At 44.8% G+C, this 22,642-nt stretch overlaps 1 protein-coding gene and 1 pseudogene across 1 annotated transcript; one reads left to right on the top strand and one right to left on the bottom strand.

Annotated features, from left to right (window-relative positions):
- Window positions 1–1,828: 1,828 nt before the first annotated feature.
- Window positions 1,829–5,054, top strand: LOC125555737 (uncharacterized). The gene is made up of 5 exons (XM_087522661.1): window positions 1,829–2,006; window positions 2,909–3,097; window positions 3,625–3,854; window positions 4,188–4,719; window positions 4,993–5,054. The coding sequence occupies exons 1-5, from the start codon at window positions 1,829–1,831 to the stop codon at window positions 5,052–5,054; spliced, it is 1,191 nt and encodes a 396-aa protein (XP_087378787.1).
- A 5,353-nt stretch (window positions 5,055–10,407) lies between these two features.
- On the bottom strand, window positions 10,408–10,882 carry LOC147970479 (small polypeptide DEVIL 4-like; annotated as a pseudogene).
- Window positions 10,883–22,642: the final 11,760 nt, after the last annotated feature.

A 22,642-nucleotide genomic window follows, 5' to 3' on the forward strand; every position in this document is an offset into this window, starting at 1 on the left:
AAGGAGGATAACCCCGGCCTCTGCATCAAGCGATGCAATAACCATTTTTACTATATTATTCAGTAGAACCCGACAAAATAAGTACACAGATCAACTCAAAGCCATCTTTCTCGCAACCACAATGGTTGCACCTACAAGTTTGATGATTCTCCCCGATGTCACATCAACACATCCCGTCTAATTCGGTGGTCTCACTAAGCCGCCCGCCGGCAAGTCGAGAGCATCAACCGGTCTAGCAGACCCTTTGCGTGCACCGCATGCGCACACTCTAGAATCAGTCGCTGCCATCTTCCACCATCCGACCTTCAGGAGCAATCAATGCATTCACCTTGTAAGCCATGGACAGTTGACCATTGACTTTAAAAATGTTCAAAAAATAGGAAAAAGTTCATAAAACTTCAAAAAAAAGTTTGAAAAAAGTTCACAGATATCTTTCCTTAATAATAAAGCAATGACTGCTTCTGGTCGTACGTCATTAAAATTGCCCTCAAAGTAGTCGTAAATTATCCACCATGCCATCCATAAGTAAAGAAAACGATTCGATTATTTCCAAAATCACCGGCGTGTTCGATTCTTATAAGTATGATACCCTGATACACCATGTGCAGTCAAGTAGCGCAATGGCTAAGGCCTTTTACTTCCACGCGGGAGGCTAAGGTTTGATCCTTGGCTCTACCAACTTGCCTCGTTTCTCTCTTATATAGCAAGCACACCTCCGCCCGCACGCGGTAATGGGCCGACCCATATGCCGCTCGTGACGCCCCCTGTTTTTCTATTTCATTTTTTTGTTTTTTCCTTTCTCATTTTTTTGCTTTTCCTTCTTTAAATCAATTTGTGTTTAAATTTCTTTTTTCAAAAAAGTTGCGAGTTTTGATAAAATACATCGAGAAATCATAAAATGTTCTTGAATTCAAAAAACAAATGGGAAATCAAAAAATGTTCGTGATTTCAAAAAATTGTTCGCGTATTAGCAAACTCATGATTTCAAACAAATGCTCGTGAAATAGAAAATGCTCATGATTTTCAGAAAATAATCGTGTATTCAAAACATATTCGGAAATTTGAAAACAATGCCCATGAAAATTTTGAAAATGTTCACAGAAATTAAAACAGATTCAGAAAGCTGTGAGTTTAAAAAAATCGAGAATTATAGAATATTTGTGAATTAAAAAAATCAGGAAATCATAAAATTTCCGTGATTCCGAAAACTGTTTGCATATTATAAAAAAAATGCAATTTAAATTTTTTTACGTGAAATAAGAAATGTTCATAATTTTTAAAAAATGATCATGTATTCAAAACATATTCGGGAATTTTAAAAAATGTCCATGAAATTATACAAAATCTTCACACATCTACATAATCTGATTGTTTTTCACCCGTTGCAACGCACAGGCATATTTGCTAGTAAAAATTTCATGAATTTTAAAAAATTCACAGAATTTGAAAAAATCACGAATTAAAAAAATCGTAATTTGGGAAATTTTGGAAAAAATTACAGAGTTCACGAGAATTTGAAAAAGTTCATGAATTTGCAATAAGTTTTTTAATCTGAAAAGAATTCACGCATTTTTAAATTGAAAATAAAATAAAAACGAAAACCCAAGACAAACCCATGCCAGGAAAACCAGCAAGAAAAAAACGCGCAAAAAAAATGCGCGGAAAACTGTGGAATAAACAAACCTACATGGGCCGGCTCATTTGTCATGTCGTGCCAGTTAGCGAAATTGCCGCTTAGGGCGCCATCTGGGGCTGGAGTTGCCCTAACGTGCACTTGAAATCCTCCAAGTCCAAATTAAGTAACGGCAAATAATCGAGTCCCCGCGCCATGGAGGTAGACGGACGCGGAGATGTATTAGCTCCGTCCCCTCGCCCCGCTTGCGGCAAGAAGCGGCCCCCCTCAACTCCTCAGAACGACGTTGCGGACTCGTCCAAGTCCACCACCAGCGACGAGGACGACAACCCCTGGGCGCTCAGCGACGACGAAGAGGAGGATGAATACCACGGTAAGGCACTGCTTCCTCCGTAGTTGATTCGACGCTTCTGTTCTGTACTTGATTAGTTTAGATCTATGTGTATCCTGATGCAATTGGCTCTCTCAATTAGAAACCAGTGCTCCTTGATGTAAGAACCTTTATCAACAAGATTTTCGTGCAATACTAAAGAATATCTTGCTGAATTAGTTGCACCAACACCGTCAGTGTTTGAAACTTTGAATTTCAACCGAATACATTGCGTTGCTAACTACTTGTACGAAATTGAGACCTCGTTCAATAGTTGAACCACCGCTGGACAAACTGTTGATCTTTTCTTTGGGTAACCTGTGCCAGCTACTCAGATTTAGGTATGTTGTTAGCATTTCTGTAACACAATAATGCCTTTTGGGGAGAATAATATTTAAATGGTCACACACTCTTGATCTTAAACTAATAAACATGAATATGGCAAATCATTTTATAAGTAGAGTTTCTGGGAAAAGGTTACAAGTAACTTAAAATTTAGCTGGCTATTCCACTGGTGCTCGGCTACTTTATTTTATTGGAGATTGTTATTCTCCACTAATTAGGTCTAATTGTACTGAATCTAACCATAGTGAAGATCCTACCTGATCTTCCAATCTGCGAACATGTTTGTAATAATAACACACACACACACACTTGGTATTAATGGTAATTTTCACTTCAAAAGAACATATAATTCGATGCATGTATACAGCCTTGTAGACTGCAATTGTTTTGACAGCTAATCTTTCTCAAGTGATATATACTTTTTCGAGGAATATTTCTCAAGTGATCCATCTAATAATTTTGGCTTCTAAATCAATGGTAGATCTTTGTCAAAAAATCAATGATAGATGGTGCTCAATGTTTTTTGTTGTTGTTGATTTGGTTAATGATTTCGTGTGTAGGGAAGTACCGCCCTTTTACAGTTGATGATTTCCCAAGGGTTAGCAGTGATGATGAGCAGACAGTTGCCGTGTATAAGAATCCAGAGATTTCTATCCGAGGCCCAAGACCGCTTAGGAGATTTCCAGCATTTAAGCCAGAAAGTCGGCATTCATGTGATATGGAGTATCAACTTGCCGATGAATCTGAAAGTAAGTGTTTTTTTAATTAAAGTTCTGTCACTGAGATTCCCTGCATCAAATTATCATCAAGAGAAAAGTCCAAAGTTTCTCAGCTTAGGAAGAATTTTTTTTATGAGTACCAAGATATCTTGATGAGTGGTCCCATCACACACCAAACTTGATCCTCAATAAATGGGGGAAAACCCTTGTGCATCAGCTGTCAATCTAGGAATTGAACCCGGGTGGTTAGCTAGCTTTACCTGCTGTCAATTGTCAAGTGTTATCCTGTTCGTCTATTCAGATTGGCATCAAATGAAAGAAATTTGAGCATTTCCCCATCCACCCCCAAATCCAAACTACATTCCAGATCCCTCCTCTGCTCACTTCTCAGCTCTTCCTTTGTCAATCCTTTGTGATAACAATGAACAAACAAGATTTGGTAGTATATTTTCCAGAACTGAACCACTCTTGATGAAACAAAGCAGATTTTCTCTCATCATCTGTTCATGACTATAGATCTCTGATAATACCTCATGCTCTGTTTGTTAATTTTGCAGTCAGTTTCAGCAATGTTGGGACCGTTGATTGCTCACATAAGGGTTATTGCAGATCGATGGACATGGTGCAGTTCGTTGATCTCAAAATCGCTGGCTATCAGCATGCCCGGCCTGGACGTGCCAAAATATTTGGGTTTTTCGCAGCGCCGGATCGGGTCGAACCTTTGCGCAATTATGTCTATAGGCGTCAAATTGAGAATTATGAAGCTGTAACTGTGAAGCCAAAGACGGTAATCTGACTATCAAACTTGCAACTTTCTACTGGCCTGATTCTTTAATCATACTTACAATACACGTGCATGAGATGCAAGCACTGTATTGAAAAAATTATTATATTTAGGCTTTATTCTGGAAGTTTGAGATACTCACCTGAGTGCATGCTGCAATAGTTCAGTAATATCCAGTTTAAAGGTATCACGCCGAGTCAAATAATCTCACTAATTCACTATTAGACATAACACTTAATTATATCCAGACCAGACAGTTGTAGTGATTGCAGCCGATCTATTGTAGTAATCACTAATTAAAGTATAGGATGTCATGCCTGTTGATCCAAATTGTAGGGTATGGCACGTTTATCACTGACTAGCTCTGCTCGAGGTATTGGCATAAGGAGCCGTGTGCTATTTGAATTCAAACTCTGTATATGTACTGAAGACCCACAGGAAGATGGGCCCAAAGGCGACCTTCTTATTGAAGGATGTACTGAATTCAGCACCATGTACACAACAGAATCATCCATTCAAAATCGGCGTCTTTATGGGGACAAGTGTCCACTAGATGTCAAGTTTGCGGCGCTGATTAATGCAGTCCAGGCATTCGTTGATGTTGAGATACTCCGTGCTCCTGATTGTGGCCTTAATCTGAATCTCTATGCCAAGACCAGTGGTTACGAAGATGTGATTCCTCTCTACCAGGGAGTTGCAGAAGCTGGCTGCAAAATAAGTTCAGTTGTAGCCGTGGTGATACGGAGTTGCGTGTATCTTCGTATCGAAGGGACCCCCAAAGATGACGGACTTTCTCAGAAGCGGCTGCCCTGTGGTGCGTGGGAAGACAGCTTCGACACTTGCTATCATGGAATAGTAGATAAGGCTGGTCTTATTGGGGAGTAACTTATACTAGTGTCATGTATATGACACTAGTCTAAGTTACGACCTTTATAGTGCAAAGGAACATAGTACTAGTGTCATAGATGGCCTTATTTATTAGCTTGTAGACTCATCCTTTCTTGGGAAGCGCTATGTTACAGTAACATATTATGTTACTCTAAATACCTCTCTTCTCATTAACTACATGCCGCATAAGCAAAATTTTCTTGAAGTGCGTTATGTTACTACTTAAGTTACTTCCACTATGACTAGCCTAAAGTGGTGAATCTTGACGAATTTACCACGATTTCGGTGAAGATCACCTGGAGAACCTTGGATTGACACACAGCTTCCTGTACAAGTTACTCTAATATGTTGCTCGAACTTTGATTGCTCGCTGCCCTGATGTTATCAGCACTCCACTTCGTTCCTGAACCAGAGTTATGTATCTGCTGTTTTGAAACAACTAGATGATGCCCTACGGGTTACTGTCATTGACGTGGAAATTGTTTGCAGCACATTTCGGTGAGATTTAGTTGTATAGAACATGAATACTTAGATTAATAATATAAAAACAGAAACTAAAATACATAAGATTTTTCTTGATTATTATATAGTTTTAAAATGTTGTTCAATATGGAAATGACTTAGCATTTTCTGATGCATGTTATAAGGTGACATGACTGCTGACATATTTGAATGTTGAGGAAAATTGGCTAGTGGGAATCACCTATTTTCCCTGGCACTAGCAGTGAACGATAAAGCACATGTGTAACGCATGTGCTAATCTTTTGTTCTTGGTCATGTTGGAATTCCAAGTCAGAAGCATAATGTTGTTGGATGCCTCCCACCTTGTTTCTCCACTGTACATTTGAGATTAGATGGTTCATAGCGTAAGTTTTCATATTTGCACCAAGATGAGGTTTCCACCTGATACGTCATAAGTTTCCATAAAAATACATGTGTTCTATTATATTTGATTACTGTACAAATGTAAATATTTGTAAAAATATAAGTAGCATAACATAATGAAAAAAAACCATCAACCATTTGCATGTTCAGAAGGATATTTGTTTCTTTGTATAAGTAGTATAATAAATTGGAAACGGCTTTAGCATTTTCTCATGCATGTTTGCATGTTATAAGGTGATATGTCTCCGGACGTGACATTTGATTGTCGAGAGAAATATGTTAGCGAGGATCATATATTTAGGTGTATACTAGATGATACACCATACATTGTTTCAGAAGTTGTTTGCAATACGTTTCAATGGGATTTGGTTGTATGGAGCACAAATATTTGAACTGATAATATAAGAATCAAAACTATTCACAATCAGTTCTATTTCACATGGTATTTTGTTGTGAGAACTTGGTTCTGAACAGTGTGCAAGCCCAACTGTGCCCCGCAATGAATCTGCATGTTGTCCTTCTGCATACATCACCTTATTGTCCATGTTGTACTGTCTGGGAAAGTTAGTTATTCTGTTTAGTCAACTACCGACAAAATAGTAACTCAGGGCCTGTATCATACAATTTTGAAAACGTGAGAATAAAAAAACATAGGATTTAACATGCCCATCTCAATCCTATTTGATTTTGGGTTATTTGATTGCATCATAGGAGAAACAATGGACTCTTTCAAAGATGTTTGAGTGGATGCTAGAATCCTATGGGAAGTAGTACGAAAAAATGTTGGGGAACGTTGCATGGGAAACAAAAAAAATTCCTACGCTCACCAAGATCAATATAGGAGATGAACATCTACGAGAGGAGAGATTGCATCTACATACCCTTGTAGATCGCTAAGCGGAAGCGTTAAGAAACGCGGTTGATGTAGTCGAACGTCTTTGTGATCCAATCACGATCCATCCCGCGAACTCCCGATCCAAGTGCCGAACGGACGGTACCTACTTTCAACACACGTATGGCTTGATGATGCCTTCACCTCCTCGATCCAGCGAGCTATGGTGAAGTAGTAGCTCGAGTCCTCTGGCAGCACGACGGCGTGGTGGCGGTGGTGGTGATGGAATCTCAGCAGAGCTTCGCTAAGCACTACGGAGAGGAAGAAGGCTACGAGGGGAGGGAGGGCAGCCGCACCCCATCGGGGTGCGGCTGCCCTCCCTCTCCCCCTCTATATATAGGGGGAAGGGGGAGGAGGAGGCACCCTAGGTTTTCCCCTAGTGGGGGCGGCGGCCACAAGGCCAACCCTAGATGGGTTTTGGGTGCCCCCCTAGGTGCCTTGCCCCCCAAGCAAGGAGGAGGCAGCCCTAGGGGCGCACCAACCCTTCCTGGTCTCGTGGGATGGGGTGAGGGGGGGGGTGCAAAGCCCCCTAGTGGGCTGGTGTGCTCCCTCCCCTAGGCCTATGAGGCCCCCCAGCACTTGCCTGGGCCCCTCCAAACCCCTTCCGGTCATCCTGGTCATAACCCAATGTCCCTGGAACACTTCCCTTCGTCCTATATATCAATCTTCACCTCCGTACCATTCTGAAGTTCCTCATCACGTTCGGGATCTCATCTGGGACTCCGAACAACCTTCGGTTACCACCATAATAACTCAACTATACATATATCGTCACCAAATGTTAAGTGTGACCCTGCGGGTTCGAGAACTATGCAGACATGACCGAGACACCTCTATGGTTAATAACCAATAGCCGGACCTGGATGCCCATATTGGTTCCTATACATTCTATGATGATCTTGTCAGCTGAACCTCGATGTGAAGGATTCGGCAAATCCCGTATGCAGTTCCCTTTGTCTATCGGTATGTCAATTGCCTAAGATTCGATCGTCGGTATCTCCATACCTAGTTCAATCCCGTTACCGGCAAGTCTCTTTACTCGTTCTGTAATACAAGATCTCGTGGCTAACCCATTAGTCACATTGCTTACAAGCTCATTGTGATGCTGTATTACTGAGAGGGCCTAGAGATACTTCTCCGTCGTACGGAGTGACAAATCCCAGTCTTGATCCATGCCAACTCAACAGACTTCCTTAGAGATACCTGTAGAGCACCTTTATAGTCACCCAGTTACGTTGCGACGTTTGGTACATACAAGGCATTCCTCCAGTGTCAGTGAGTTGCATGATCTCATGGTCATAGGAACATACACTTGACATGCAGAAAACTATAGCAATAAACTTGATACGACCATGATCTCCTAATGATGTGATCCCGTTATCAAATGACAACTCATGTCTATGACTAGGAAACCATAGCCATCTTTTATCAACAAGCTAGTTCGGTAGAGGCTCATTAGGGACATGTTGTTGTCTATGTATCCACACATGCATTTGAGCTTCTGGTCAATACAATTAGAGCATGGATAATAAACGATTATCATGAACAGGGAAATATAATAATAACCACTTTATTATTGCCTCTAGGTCATATTTCTAACAAAAAATCCTTAGGAAAAAATCCAATAGGATTCAATCTTATGAATCAAAGAACCAACATAGAATTTTATTTAAGGATTCTAGTTCTCCAAAATTCCTTTGAAAATCTTTTTAATCAAAGGAGCCCTTAGACTACATTTCTACACCTAAGTCTTATCCATGGCCTGGTCGTCTTCCTGCTCTACTCCACCTAGGGTTCCGAGCTTCTCCTGATTTGCCGTATGAAGCTGATCAACTATGTTGCTGCGGGTCTAAACTGACCTGTTTCTACAAGAGAAGACTTTTTAGCGTAAGATCTTTGTCCCATGTTGGATTTCTTCATCCACTTGATCTATTGGTGTGATAATTGCTACGGGTTCTTCCTTTTGGTCGTGCTTCTTTTTAAAGAATATACTTCATGTCGAGCTTTTACTTTGGCCAACGCAAATATTTTGAAAAGCTCTCGAGCTACGCATCCATCCTTGAAGCAAAGTTGTCTGAAAATGATGCATGCCGCCCTCCCCTCCACCGTCCCGCCGCCTCCTCTGAGGCGACTCGGGGAGGGGGGCGCGAACCCTAGCCATCTTCGCCTCGGCCACCATCCCAATCCTTCTCTCTGCCGCTGTTAGAGGAGCTCATCAACGCGGCCGTGTGGCACCAGTGAAGGTGGCGGCGTGGATCCTGGCAGCTCCACCCCATGTGGAGAGCCTCAACTTCCAAGGCGGCGTCCCCTGGTGGTGGCGCGCGGCATGGCCTGTGTGGCAGGAGATGCCGGTGGGTGTAGGTGGGCGGCATGGAAGTGGCGGGCGTAATCTGTTGCGATGGCCCCTCGCTGGTTTTCTGGCTAGCCATGGAGAAGTTCTCTCCTCAACCTTGATTTTCTTGGATTCGTGCCGATTCTGGCCCCTCGTGGCTTCGGTCGCCGTTCTTGGGTGGTGGCTCTGCTGATTAGTGGCTAGGAGTGGATCCAAGGGAATCCCTTGGCGGCGCAGCGGCCACATGGGAGGCGGCACTTTTGGGTGCTTCTAACCTTGCTAGAGGCTTCGACGATGTTCCCCTCACTCCCTCCCCTTCGAGAAGCACAGGTGAAAGCCTTAGATCCCCTGTTCTCGGAGATGACGGCACTATGGTGGCGTGCTACTTCCTGAAGGCGTTGCTCGAGGATTTCTCAAGTGGTGGTCGAGTTGGCGGCGGTTCGATGACGACATGAGTTGGCCTGACTTCATCTTCGAAAGATTGCTCGGTCCAGGTGTGGATGGTCCCTGCCGTTGGTGTGAGGAGATTGGTGTCCTTCTCGGGTGCCGACAGTATGCCTTGGGCTTTGGTGACTCCTACCCGTGACCGATGTATGGTGCTGCCCTTTTCAGCCTTCTCCGTGGTTTAGCACCTTTGTTTGACAACTCACGTCCGATGTTCTGCCTAGGTCAAACTCACATCCTATGTTCTACCTCACCACTGCCGATGACGGTGCTTAGGTGATCGGGCTACTCTTGCTTGTGGGTCTGCTCCTGTTGTCCCTCCTTGGGCAGCTTGGCACCTTGATTTGGGTTCTAGGGGAACCACTCCGCCGGTCGCCGGTGTGGCACCCATCGAGCCTGGGTGAAAGGGTAGTGGCCCTTTGCGATGGCGGAGACAAATCTTTGCTGCCCATGTTTGGTCCTTTGGTGGCAGTCAGCAATCACAATACTCCTACAGTGGTGCCCTCCTCCTGTGACCTTATTATTAGTTGGTATAGGCATAGCGGCGGTTGTTGGCAACGGCGCGGTGTGTTCTCGACCACTGCTTGTCGCCTTGGAGTTGTTCTACTTAGCACCCTGTATCTCCTCTTCGATTTCCTTTTCTCTTGTATGCTGCTACCATGTAATCCTCGCCAGTTGATGGCTTTATTAATTCAAAATCAGGCTAGATTCAACTTTTTTTGGGCTCGGCCGGCGCCTTTCTCTAAAAAATTATGCACTTCTGGCAGATTGGAACCAACTCAAACCAAAACAACGAGTGTAACTAGCAACACTTCTGTTTTACATTCCATTCACAAAATGAACCTTTTCCTCTTAGTGCTACAAGGGCGCTCACACATCTCCTGTACAAAAGCTACTCTTCTCTGACAATACTGTGACACACCATCTCTCTAGTGCCTATCACTACAAGATAGGCATAGAAAAAAGCACAACTCTAGTTCCTCTTATAAAGGGGCAAAAATGAACAGAGTGCATCCACTCGCTTAACAAAAAAAAATTGGTGCTATCGGGCAGGCTGAGACTTCTGTGTGGCACTAGATTCATCAACCCAATGCAAGCCCACGGGCCTGGGTTGGCTAGTCTCGCCAGCACACGAGCATGGTGACGCACCGACGCGTGATGTATGTTGACGTATAATTTGCTGCCTAGTCTCTTCCATCAGATCGGTCTTTTGGTTGCATTGGCTAGAGCATGCACTTCTACATGGTACCGGAGCCAACAGGTCTTGAGTTCAAGACCCGGCTAGCGCAATTATATTGCAGCCCACTTTTGGTCCATGTTTAGGCCTGAGGGAGCCACACGTGAGGGGGGGTATTGACGCATAATGTGCTTCCTAGTCTCTTCCATCAGATCGGTCTATTGGTTACGTTGGCTAGAGCATGCACTTCTACAATGTAGAACCTAGCCCTCTGCTCCTTGGCCAGGCTCGCCAGCCGCCCCGGCACCGACCTGCCCGAGCCCCTCGAAGTCCGGCCCTTGACGCCCGCCGGACTGCCAGTGGCCGCCGGCGGCGCCAACCTTGGACAGTTTCCACTTGTCATCCATGCACATCCCCACCTCTCTTCACTGCCCTCTTCTCTCTCTAGTTTAAGTATGTGTAAAATGGGAGCAATTCTCTTTGATGTTGCGTGATGTGCTTTTCTTCTTCTTTGGTTGTGGTTGGAAGTTGAGGGACTTATGAATGTCGAAAACTAGGAATAGGCCGTGCAACAATTGCATTTATCGGTGCACTAGGCACGTATATATGATGAAGAGGATGGAGGCAACAACCTCAACTATACTGGAAACTAGAAGGTGGGCCCAAGACACAATATACATGCACACAATATATTCAACCCCCCCCCCCCATAGTCGAAGCATCACCAGAGACGTAGAGACTAGAATGGAACTCCTTGAAGGTGGAAGCCGGCAGTTCCTTAGTCATCACATCAGCAAACTGTTGTGTGGTCGGAACATGGAGAACCCGAATGCGTCCAAGGGCGACCTGTTCACACACAAAGTGAATGTCCAGCTCAATGTGCTTGGTCCGACGATGATGAACAGGGGTGGCGGAAAGGTACACTGCAGAGACGTTGTCACAGTAGACAACCGTAGCCTGGGAGACATCTTGATGCAACTCCTGAAGTAGCTGTCGTAACCAGGTGCACTCGGTGACTGCGTTAGCCACTGTTCGGTACTCAGCTTCCGCACTGGAGCGCCAAACTATGGGTTGTCTCTTGGACGACAACGAGACGAGGGAAGGACTGAAGTAGACGCAGTAGCCAGAGGTGGAGCGACGTGTGTCGGGGCAGCCAACCCAATCAGCATCGGAATAAGCCACCATGTCCAGAGAGGTGAGAGTGAGGCCAAGAGACATCATGCCACGAATGTATCGGAGAATCTGTTTCATGAGTGTCCAATGGGAGTCATGAGGGGCGTGCATGTGGAGACACACCTGCTGAACAGCATACTGTAGATCTAGCCGTGTGAGGGTCAGATATATGAGAGCACCGATGATGGACCAGTAGAATGGAGCATCCGACGCGGGCGAGCCCTCGAGAGCAGAAACCTTGGCCTTCGTGTCAACAGGGGTAGCAATAGGATGACAGTTGGGCATGCCAGCACGCTCAAGTAGCTCATGCGCATACTTCTACTGATGAAGGAAGAAGCCGTTGGGTCGCTGAACAATCTCAATGCCAAGGAAATAATGGAGAGCGCCCAAATCCTTGATGGCAAACTCATCACATAGCCAGAGAGTATCTGCTAAAGAAGGGTTGTAGAGGAGGCCGACAGGATGATGTCATCGACGTAGAGCAGCAAATAAGCAGTCGTGTCGCCGGGGTGATAGACAAACAACGAGGCATCCGAGTGGGTGACGCAGAAACCCAGTGTGTGAAGAAACCGGGCGATACACTAGTACCAGGCGTGAGCTGCTTGCTTGAGACCATAGAGAGACTGGGACAGCAAGCACACATCGCCAGGATGAGAGGCGTCAATGAAACCGGTGGGCCGCGCTCATAGTAAATTACTCCTCAAGGTGGCCATGAAGGAAAGCGTTGGAGACGACCATTTGATGAACTGGCTAGCCACGAGAGACCGCCAGCTGAAGGACGATGCGGACCGTGCCCGGTTAGATAACCGGTGCAAATGTCTCAGTGTAGTCAACGCCAGCACGCTGACGAAACCCACAGACCACCCAGCGAGCCCTGTAGCGCTCAAGTGTGCCATCCGAGCGGGTCTTATGACAAAAAACCCACTTCTGTTGATGACATTGGCACGAGAAGGCCGGGGAACCAGCACTAAAAAAAAGACACATCCGTGACATTTTGGGCCGAACGAATTTTTCTGTCATGCTTATGACACTTCTATGATGATAATTGTGACAAAACCCGGTATCATCATAGATGTGGTGGGCTCCTACTCCTATGCCAAAAAATCATGACAGAAAATGGGCTTTTCGTCCTGGGCGGGCTGGAGACGCAGCTGCATGACATTCTTTGGGCCGTCCATGACGGAAAAAACCATGGTAGAAGCGAGGGCGAGGAAAATATCAGGGAGTTCCCAGTTACGGCGGGTGGTCGGGGGCCGAGCGATGCGTGTTTCTCTCGTACACGTACGCGCATCGGTGCGAGGCATTGGGCTCTAACTGAACCCGAGCGAGGCGTTTGCCTACTGAACCCGAGAGATTGCACTGCAGGATACATGTTACTGAACCCAAGCGATCGATCGATCTGGCTGTTAACTGAACTCGATCGAGCGATTCCTTCACTACTGCTGCTAACTGAAGCCGATCGAACCTGCTGCCTCTTGATGAACAATGAGCATTGTTGTGGGGTTGGATGAACAGTTCCCGGTGGGGGGTTGGATGAATAGGAGCAGGTGGTAGTAGAGGCTGTTGCCGCTGGATGAACAGGACCCCGATCGATCGAGCCGGTTGGGGGTGGATGAACAGGACCCCGTGGAGGACTGGATGAACAGGCCCCGTGGAGGGCTGGTTGAACAGTAGCCGGTGGAGGGCTGAATGAATAGTAACCCATGGAGGGGTGGTTGAATAGGACCCCGTGGAGAGGGATGTTTGAACAGTAGCTGGTGGAGGAGCGGTGGAGGTTGGATGAACAGGAGCCCGTGGATGAACAGTCGCAGGTGGAGGCTGGAGGAGGTCGACGGTGGATGAACAGTAGCCCGTGGAGGCTGGAGGAGGTCGACGATGGAGATGAACAGTAGCCCTTGGAGTCCCATTTTGTGATACGCCACACCCCTCCCAGTGAACATGACCCCCATTTCGATCGTAGCGCTCCAACACAAGTCCATTTCCTCTGTTTTGCGGTACTCCACACCCCTCTCGATCAATAGGACCCCGTTTCGACTGTAGGAGGTCCAAGAGAAGTTCGTTTCCTCCATTTTGCGGTACGCCACACCCCTCCCGGTGAACAGGATCCTGTTTTGATCGTAGGCGGTCGAACACAAGGCAGTTTCCTCCATTCTGTGGTACGCTAGGCCTCGTTTCGATCGGCTGTTCCGTCCAAGCCGGTTGGCTCCCGATGAACATGAGGACTTAGTTTCTCTGTTTTGACCCAGCCGGTTGGCTGCCGGTGAACAAGATGTCGTCGTTGCCTCTCCATGTACACGAGCTCTGGTCGTACGTATGTGCGAGTAGGCGTTCAAGACCCCATCCGTATGTACGTATGTGGTCATATTTACTTTGTTGCACCCTGACTATACATACGTGTACACGATATTAACGGGACTGCATGACATGCTACGTGCGCGCCTGTACTACGACACCTGCACGCCTATACTACGACACGTGCCTTTCCTTACTCTGCCACGGTTCATCGCTGCAGCTTGCAGACAGACCGATCGTATGCACGTACACGTTTGCGACCAGAATGACAATGCTACATACGCTTCGACCAGGTGGGTCCCGACTATCAGGGAGGATAAGGAGGCACTTCCTTGTGTGCGAAGATATAGCAGTGGGTCCCAGCTGTCAGGGAGAGAATCATTTTTTGCGAAATATGGTGGCCCATCTGGTGGGTCCCTGCTGTCAGGTGGAGGAATAATTATTTTCCGCGTAATAAGGAGGCACTTCCTTACTGCGGCCGTGGACCCAGCTGTCATCCTCTCCATGTACAGTACTTCTGATGGAAGTCAGTCCTTGACCACATTGACCACGCCGCGCCGAGAGCACCAAGGCGGTGGACGACGGCGAGGCCTAGGAAGGGGACGAGGAGCCGGGGAAGACATGGCAGTGGATCCCCACGCGCAGAGGAGTATGAGGGTTCACTGGTTCGGTTGCGGTGTGAGGTTGCCGTCGCCGCAGAATAACAGGGGGTGTGGGTGAGTAGAGGGATGGCCTGGCCAGCGGTGGGAGTAGTAGGGGACGATGAGGCCTCCACGGCAGCACAACCGGCCATAGGAGGTAGGAGCACGCGGCACGAACAATGCTGGTTTGGGCGGCTGGAGCAAGAAGACCAGAGGTTGAAGAAGCACTACGACCGTTGGATGGAAATCGTATGGTCACTAGAGCTAGAATCGTTCTTATTTATTGACTAAGTTGACGAAGCCCTCTGTCCGCGTCAACTTAGTAGGCCCACCAGTTAGCCTCCCACTATGGTGGGTCCCAGCTAGCAGGGAGAGTATTCATTTTTTGTGCCTAATAAGGAGGCACTTCCTTGCGTGCGAATATATAGCTGGTGGGTCCGAGCTGTTAGCAGGAGTATTCGTTCTTTTTGGCGTAATAAGGAGGTACTTGCTTGCGTGTGGCCATGGACCATGTGGGTCCCAACTGTCAGCCTCTCCATGTACATCCCTCTTCCGATGTTGTTGTTTGTTGACAACATTGACCACGCCATGCCGAGAACACCAGCGCGATGGACGACGGTGAGACCTAGGAAGGGAATGACCCAGAGGTGGCGAACCCATAGTAGTGGAGGGATGTGGGTTAGGAGAGAGATGGCCTGGCCAGCGGTAGGAGTAGTAGGGGAGGTGAGGCCTATGCGGCAGCACAGCCGGTCACGGGAGGCGGGAGCAGGCGGTCCCACTAGCGCTGGATTTGGCAGCTGGAGCAAGAATATCAGAGATTGAAGAAACACGACGGCCGTTGGATTGACATCCAACAGTTACGTCTACTAGAATAGTTCGTTGACATATATAATAAGTAAAAAAATCTTGCATACGCGTCAACTTAATAGGCCCACAAGTCAGACCATTCCCTATTTTTTTAATAATTTATAGCTCATTGCAACTTCTTATGCAATTTACTATAGTCTGGGTTTTTTGAATGGCCAGGGCTAGGGTTAAAAATTTAAACAAAATTTCGCATATTTCTGTGGGTTCCAAACTATTTTTAATACCGAAATGTCGAGCCTGATTTAAAGTACTTTGAAGATATATTTAAATTAGGGTAAAGCCCAGTGAAATTGGAATATGAAAATGTGAAAAAATTCAGAAATTATAAAGTAATTGCCAATTTATCATCTGTTTTTTGTATTTACAACCCATTTCATATTACTTTCAAGATTTGCAGGCGTCTTGAAAGAGTTGCAGGCCATCAGGGCGTAGAAAAATAAGTAGGCCTGGATTGGGTATTCTTCAAAAAAAATCTGGGCTCATTTTCACAAAGAAAAAATAGATGGGCTGGACATGTGGTGAACGTAAAAAATAAGCTTGGGCTAGACGGGCCACAACCCAGTTGAAACCCTGTTCCATCTCAACAATAACAAAAAAATCAATAACAAAAAATATACTGCTCGAGCAGCTACGTCCCAGGTGTCAGCCAATCTTGTGTTGTTCTCTTATCTATCGACTATATACGCTGACAATGTTGTGGGTCCCAGATGTCAGGAAACCACTAGGAGGAAGCATTTTCTTTTGCTATATGCTGATAATGGAGTATATATAAAAAATGAGAAACTTCCTTGCGTACGACCATGGACATGGTGGGCCCCTACTGTCATCCTCTCCACGTACAGTCCTCTCCCGATTCCTCTTGTTTGTTGACCATGTTGACAACACGAGAGAGTGGCGGCGCGGTGAGCACACCAAAGTGCGCGGAGGACGACGGCGAGGCCTCGGACGTCGACGTTAACGATTTAGGAGACGGTGGGGTAGCGATGTGTGCACTGAGGTGCAACTAGCCGTGGGAGGTGGAAGCAGGCGGCCCCGCTGGCGCTGGTTTGGTTTTGGTAGCTGGAGGAAGACAGGACTGAAGAAACACGACAAACTGTAAAAGCAGCAGGAATACTTAACAACCTTAACTGAAACCACTAGGGGCACTTAACAACCATAGCTGAAAACATTATGAGTACTTATACAGGTTCAACCATACAAAGCACGCCTCGAAAAGTGCTACTTTGCCTACAGTTGACCAAGGGTGTGGCCGGCAAGCCCCAGGACAAGGCCCAGGCGCCACCCCGCGCATCTACAACCTTCTGAAAGCAGCTTCATCTCGCAATGTGGTCACTAAACAGGATATTCGCTTCAGAGCCATGGAAAAAGCATGAACATAACCTTCTGTCCTATTCTCCAAGATGGACGAGCCATCATTATTTGAGACCACCCATGAATAAGTATCTTTTCACCTTCAAGGGGAATGGAGTAGGTCGACATAAACATCATGTTGTGACCAAGCACAAGTCTGACCCGACCATGGTCAGGCATCTGTATAGGAACAATAGAACTGGACAGTTTCTATTTCAACAAGATCACAGCTGTAAAATTGTGTATAAGCAAGAGTTTATGAACAATATATATAACAGAAAACAACTCGTACCATAAGTTTCTCGACACACTTGGACCTGTTCAACGAGTGCACTAGTGGCACACATATCCCACATGGCCTTCCACCATTGAAATGCCCCACAAGGACCTCAAGACGATCAATAAAGTGTAGGAACTTATGGATGTCGTCCCAGTCAACTCTAGTGCCATCAGTAACAGTCGAGTTCTTATAGAATATCAAACGAGTAGCCTGCTTAACTTTGAAAAAACCTACATGTGCCACCAATTATAAGAAATATTAGTTAGAAGTAGCATCTTCGTGGGAGATTCATCGCTACTTCTAAAGTTAAATTGTGATTAGTTAGACAGAATAGGTGGATTAATAAGTAATCGAGGCAACAAGCAAGAACCAGATACAAAACTAACATGGATGAACAATTGGAACGATGTTGGGGTGGAAGATGACAGTGAAGATGAGACCATGTTCTGCTATTTCCATCAACATTCGTGCGCAACCTTTCAGTCCGTAACACTTGAGAAAGTTTATCCATGTCCGGCCATAAAAAAAGCAGCGATCTTCTTGGTTCATGAACCCAACTAGGAACTTATATCCATGGCTTTTCTTTAATGTGACCATTAAACTGGTGTATTCAGTTATGGCGAGGCCGAGCATCTTGAGTACATGTGTTCTGGCAAAGCAAGGAATGCACTGCAGGAAAAATAATATGAGAACACAATGTATTCCCTATCCAAATCTAGAAATAATTTCCTCCTTCACGTCAGTGTTGACCATGGTACTAGTACCTTTTATCCCAATGTAGCAATCCAAATTTCCAAATTAGTCGACAGCATGTTCAAAAAAGCCCACCCTCCCGGATAGAAAATAGGATTCTAGGAACATAATGTGCGCGTTTTAAAATCATGTGTTAGGATGAGAAGGAAAAAGTGTGGCGTCTCGCCGAGGACGCAGAAACCTGTAGAGTCCTCGCACTTTGGTCACTGCAAATGAAACACACTAGATTCAGTAGGAAGAAAAATGCATCAAAAGCGGCGACTGCCATCCTAGGATTACCCGTGACCAAGGGACTTGGATTTATCGGGGGTGGATGAAGAATTTGTACCTGGTTCTCTATGAGAAAACCCTATGCAATCGCCAAGAGGGGTTTTTCTCTGAACAAGCTGACGAGGAAGAAGGGGATTCAGGCCCAGTGAAATATTGTTGCTTCGTCCGTCCAGCTTACTGCTAAAGCTGGAAAGGTGGTTCTTTTTTGTGATTTGATGGCTCATTGGGCATTATTGCGGCGCTACGACTGGGGTGAGTCTACCGTGAAGTTGTGCACTCTAATTTGGTGTATGGCACGTGGACCCCGTTGCCGGATGCCCCACATATCAGCGAAAGGAAGTAGAAAGGCAGGAATAACTAGTTGCACATAAATATATTTTTGACAGAGAGATATGATGACCCACAAGTGTAGGGGATCTATCGTAGCCTTTTCGATAAGTAAGAGTGTCAAACCCAACGAGGAGCAGAAGGAAATGATAAGCGGTTTTCAGCAAGGTATTCTCTGCAAGCACTGAAATTATCAGTAACAGATAGTTTTGTGATAAGGTAATTTGTAACGAGTAGCAAGTAATAAAAGTAAATAAGGTGCAGCAAGATGGCCCAATCCTTTTTGTAGCAAAGGACAAGACTGGACAAACTCTTATATGAAGGAAAGCACTCCTGAGGACACATGGGAATTATCATCAAGCTAGTTTTCATCACGATCATATGATTCGCGTTTGGTACTTTGATAATTTGATATGTGGGTGGATCGGTGCTTGGGTACTGTCCTTACTTGGACAAGTATCCCACTTATGATTAACCCCTATTGCAAGCTTCGGCAACTACAACAGAAGTATTAAGGTAAACCTAACCATAGCATGAAACATATGGATCCAAATCAGCCCCTTACGAAGCAACGCATAAACTAGGGTTTAAGCTTCTGTCACTCTAGCAACCCATCATCTATTTATTACTTCCCAATGCCTCCCTCTAGGCCCAAACAATGGTGAAGTTTCATGTAGTCGACGTTCATATGACACCACTAGAGGGATGACAACATACATTTCATCAAAATATCGAACGAATACCAAATTCACATGACTACTAATAGCAAGACTTCTCCCATGTCCTCAGGAACAAACGTAACTACTCACAAAGCATATTCATGTTCATAATCAGAGGGGTATTAATATGCATAATGGATCTGAAAATATGATCTTCCACCAAGTAAACCAACTAGCATCAACTACAAGGAGTAATCAACACTACTAGCAACCCACAGGTACCAATCTGAGGTTTGGATACAAGAGATGAACTAGGGTTCGAGAGGAGATGGTGCTGGTGAAGATGTTGATGGAGATTGACCCCCTCCCGATGAGAGGATCGTTGGTGATGACGATGGTGATGATTTCCCCTGCCGGAGGGAAGTTTCCCCGGCAGAACAGCTTCGCCAGAGCCCTAGATTGGTTCCACCAAGGTTCTGCCTCATGGCGGCGGAGTTTCATCTCGTGAGCTTGCTTATGATTTTTTCTTGGACGGAAGACCTCATATAGCAGAAGATGGACATCGGAGGACCACCAGGGGGCCCATGAGGAAGGGGGCGCGCCCAGGGGGTAGGGAGCACCCCCACCCTCATGGCCAGGGTGTGGCCCCCCTCTAGAACTTTCTTTGCTTAGTATTTTTTATATAATCTGGAAATAACTTCCGTGAAGTTTCAGGACTTTTGGAGCTGTGCAGAATAGGTCTCTAATATTTGCTCCTTTTCCAGCCCAGAATCCCAGCTGCTGGCATTCTCCCTCTTCATGTAAACCTTGTAAAATAAGAAAGAATAGGCATAAGTATTGTGACATAATGTGTAATAACAACCCATAATGCAATAAATATCGATATAAAAGCATGATGCAAAATGGACGTATCAACTCCCCCAAGCTTAGACCTCGCTTGTCCTCAAGAGAAAGCCGAAATAAAAAAATATGTCCACATGTTTGGAGATAGAGGTGTCGATAAAATAAAATACGGACATGAGGGCATCATGATCATTCTCCGAACAGCAGCTTATATAATTATATTGTCATATGATCTCTTATGCTAGAGTAACAGTTCAATCACAATTTCAAGTATGAATCATAAACTTCATTGAAAACTAACATACTATAATCTCAGTCATTGAAGCAATTGCAATTTATCATAATATAGGAAAGAGTCAATATAAGAGCTTTTCAGCAAGTCCACATACTCAACTATCATTTAGTCTTTCACAATTGCTAACACTCACGCAATACTTATGGGTATGGAGTTTTAATCGGACACAGAGAAAGATAGGGGCTTATAGTGTTTCCTCCCAACCTTTTACCTCAAGGGTAACGTCAACAATAATAGTTCATGCAAACCCACATCCAATTAGCCATATATATCAAGATCTTTCCAACACATTGTGCTTGCCAAATGATAAAATGTAAAAAGGAAAGGTGAAGATCACCATGATTCTTATGTAAGGTAGAAGATAAAAGTAAAAGATAGGCCCATCGCAGAGGGAAGCAGAAGTTGTCATGCGCTTTTATGGTTGGATGCACAAAATCTTAGTGCAAAAGAACGTCACTTTATATTGCCACTTGTGATATGTACCTTTATTATGCAGTCCGTCGCTTTTATTTCTTCCATATCACAAGATCGTATAAAGCTTATTTTCTCCACATTAATAAGTCATACATATTTAGAGAGAAATTTTTATTGCTTGCATCGATGACAACTTACTTGAAGGATCTTACTCAATCCATAGGTAGATATGGTGGACTCTCATGGCAAAACTGGGTTTAGGGATATTTCGAAGCACAAGTAGTATTTCTACTTGGTGCAAAGAACTTGGCTAGCATGAGAGGGAAAGGCAAGCTCAACATGTTGGATGATCCATATAATTTATCTCAGATGTAAGAAATCATAAGCCATTACGTTGTCTTCCTTTCCCAACATCAACTCTTTAGCATATCATACTTTAATGAGTGCTCACAATCATAAAAGATGTCCAAGATAGTATATTTATATGTGAAGACCTCTCTTTCTTTATTACTTCCTATTAATTGTAACAATGACCAAAACTATGTTTGTCAACTATCAACAACTTTTATTCATCATACTCTTTATATGTGAGCTCATTACTCTCCATAAGATCCATATGATCTCTTTATTTCTTTTTATTCTTTCTCTTTTATTTTATTCCCTCAAGATCATAGCAAAATAATCAAGCCCTTGACTCAACACTAATTTATTATATATAGCTCACGGACTCGATTACATAGAAGGATCATAAAGCAAAACTCACAACTAGATCATACTAAAACTTTATTCTACTAGATCAAGATATAACCAAAAGGATCGAACTAAGAAAACGGTAAAGGTGAAAGTGATGGTGATACGATACCGGGGCACTCCCCCAAGCTTGGCAGTTGCCAAGGGGAGTGCCCATACCCATGTGTTTATGTTGCCTTCCTTGGAGGTGGTGATGAAGATGATAGTTTTGTTGATGGTGTAGGCTTCTTCCTTAATTTGCGCTTGAGGACAGAATTTTGATCCCTTAGGTCCTCGATCTCCTGCTCAAGGCTTAATATCTTCTTGCATAATTCCTGTTTGTTTTCCTGCAAGAGGCGAAAAGGGATAAACTCGATCTTAGGTTTCTTTGCTCTATCAGGGAGGCTTGACTTTTTGAACTCCACATGCATGTCCCCAGGTTGTGGTAATGGGAATTCATCTTCATCTGAGCTCGTCTCCTCCTTTCCCTTGTGTTCATAGTCCTCTTCTTCTTTCGTAGTCTAACCACAATGCTCCACGTCCCCGTAGACCTTAGGGTCTGCAATGAAATCAGCCACATAGCTTTCTCCTTCTGAATCCTGGGATGACATATTGCTCTAACCTGTAGTAGGAACAACTTGAAACAAAAACATGAGATATTTGCGTGATACGGTGGTCAGAACCTTCGGGAGATTATATAATGAATTTTTACCGACCAAAAGAAGTATCGTGCAAGAAAACGGAGTTCGGAGAGCACACGAGGTGCCCACGAGGCAGGGGGCACGCCCAGGGGGGTAGGGCGCGCCCTCCACCCTCGTGGAAGCCTCGTGTCCTTTTCGGTCGGCTTCTTATTTTTCTATTTTCTTAAATATTCGAAAACGGAGAAAAATTGCCATTAGAACTATTTTGTAGTCGGTTCACTTACTGTACCACGTACCTATTCCTTTTCGGAGTCTGAAACGTTCCGGAAAGTGTCCCTTATGTATTCCTCCGGGGTTACGGTTTCAATAATATTAGTTTCAACATTTATAGGATTACCTGAGATATAATGTTTGATTCTTTGACCGTTCACCACCTTCGGATTTGTGCCTTCGAAGTTGTTGATTTTTATGGCACCGGAACGATAGACCTCCTCGATAACGTAAGGACCTTCCCATTTAGAGAGATATTTGCCTGCAAAAAAATCTTAAACGAGAGTTGTATAGCAATACATAATCACCTACATTAAACTCATGCTTTTGTATCCTTTTGTCATGCCATCTTTTAACTTTTTCTTTAAA

The sequence above is a fragment of the Triticum urartu genome, chromosome 5A (assembly GCF_056163025.1).
Source record: "Triticum urartu cultivar PI428250 chromosome 5A, HENAU_Tu73, whole genome shotgun sequence".
NCBI lineage: Eukaryota > Viridiplantae > Streptophyta > Magnoliopsida > Poales > Poaceae > Triticum > Triticum urartu.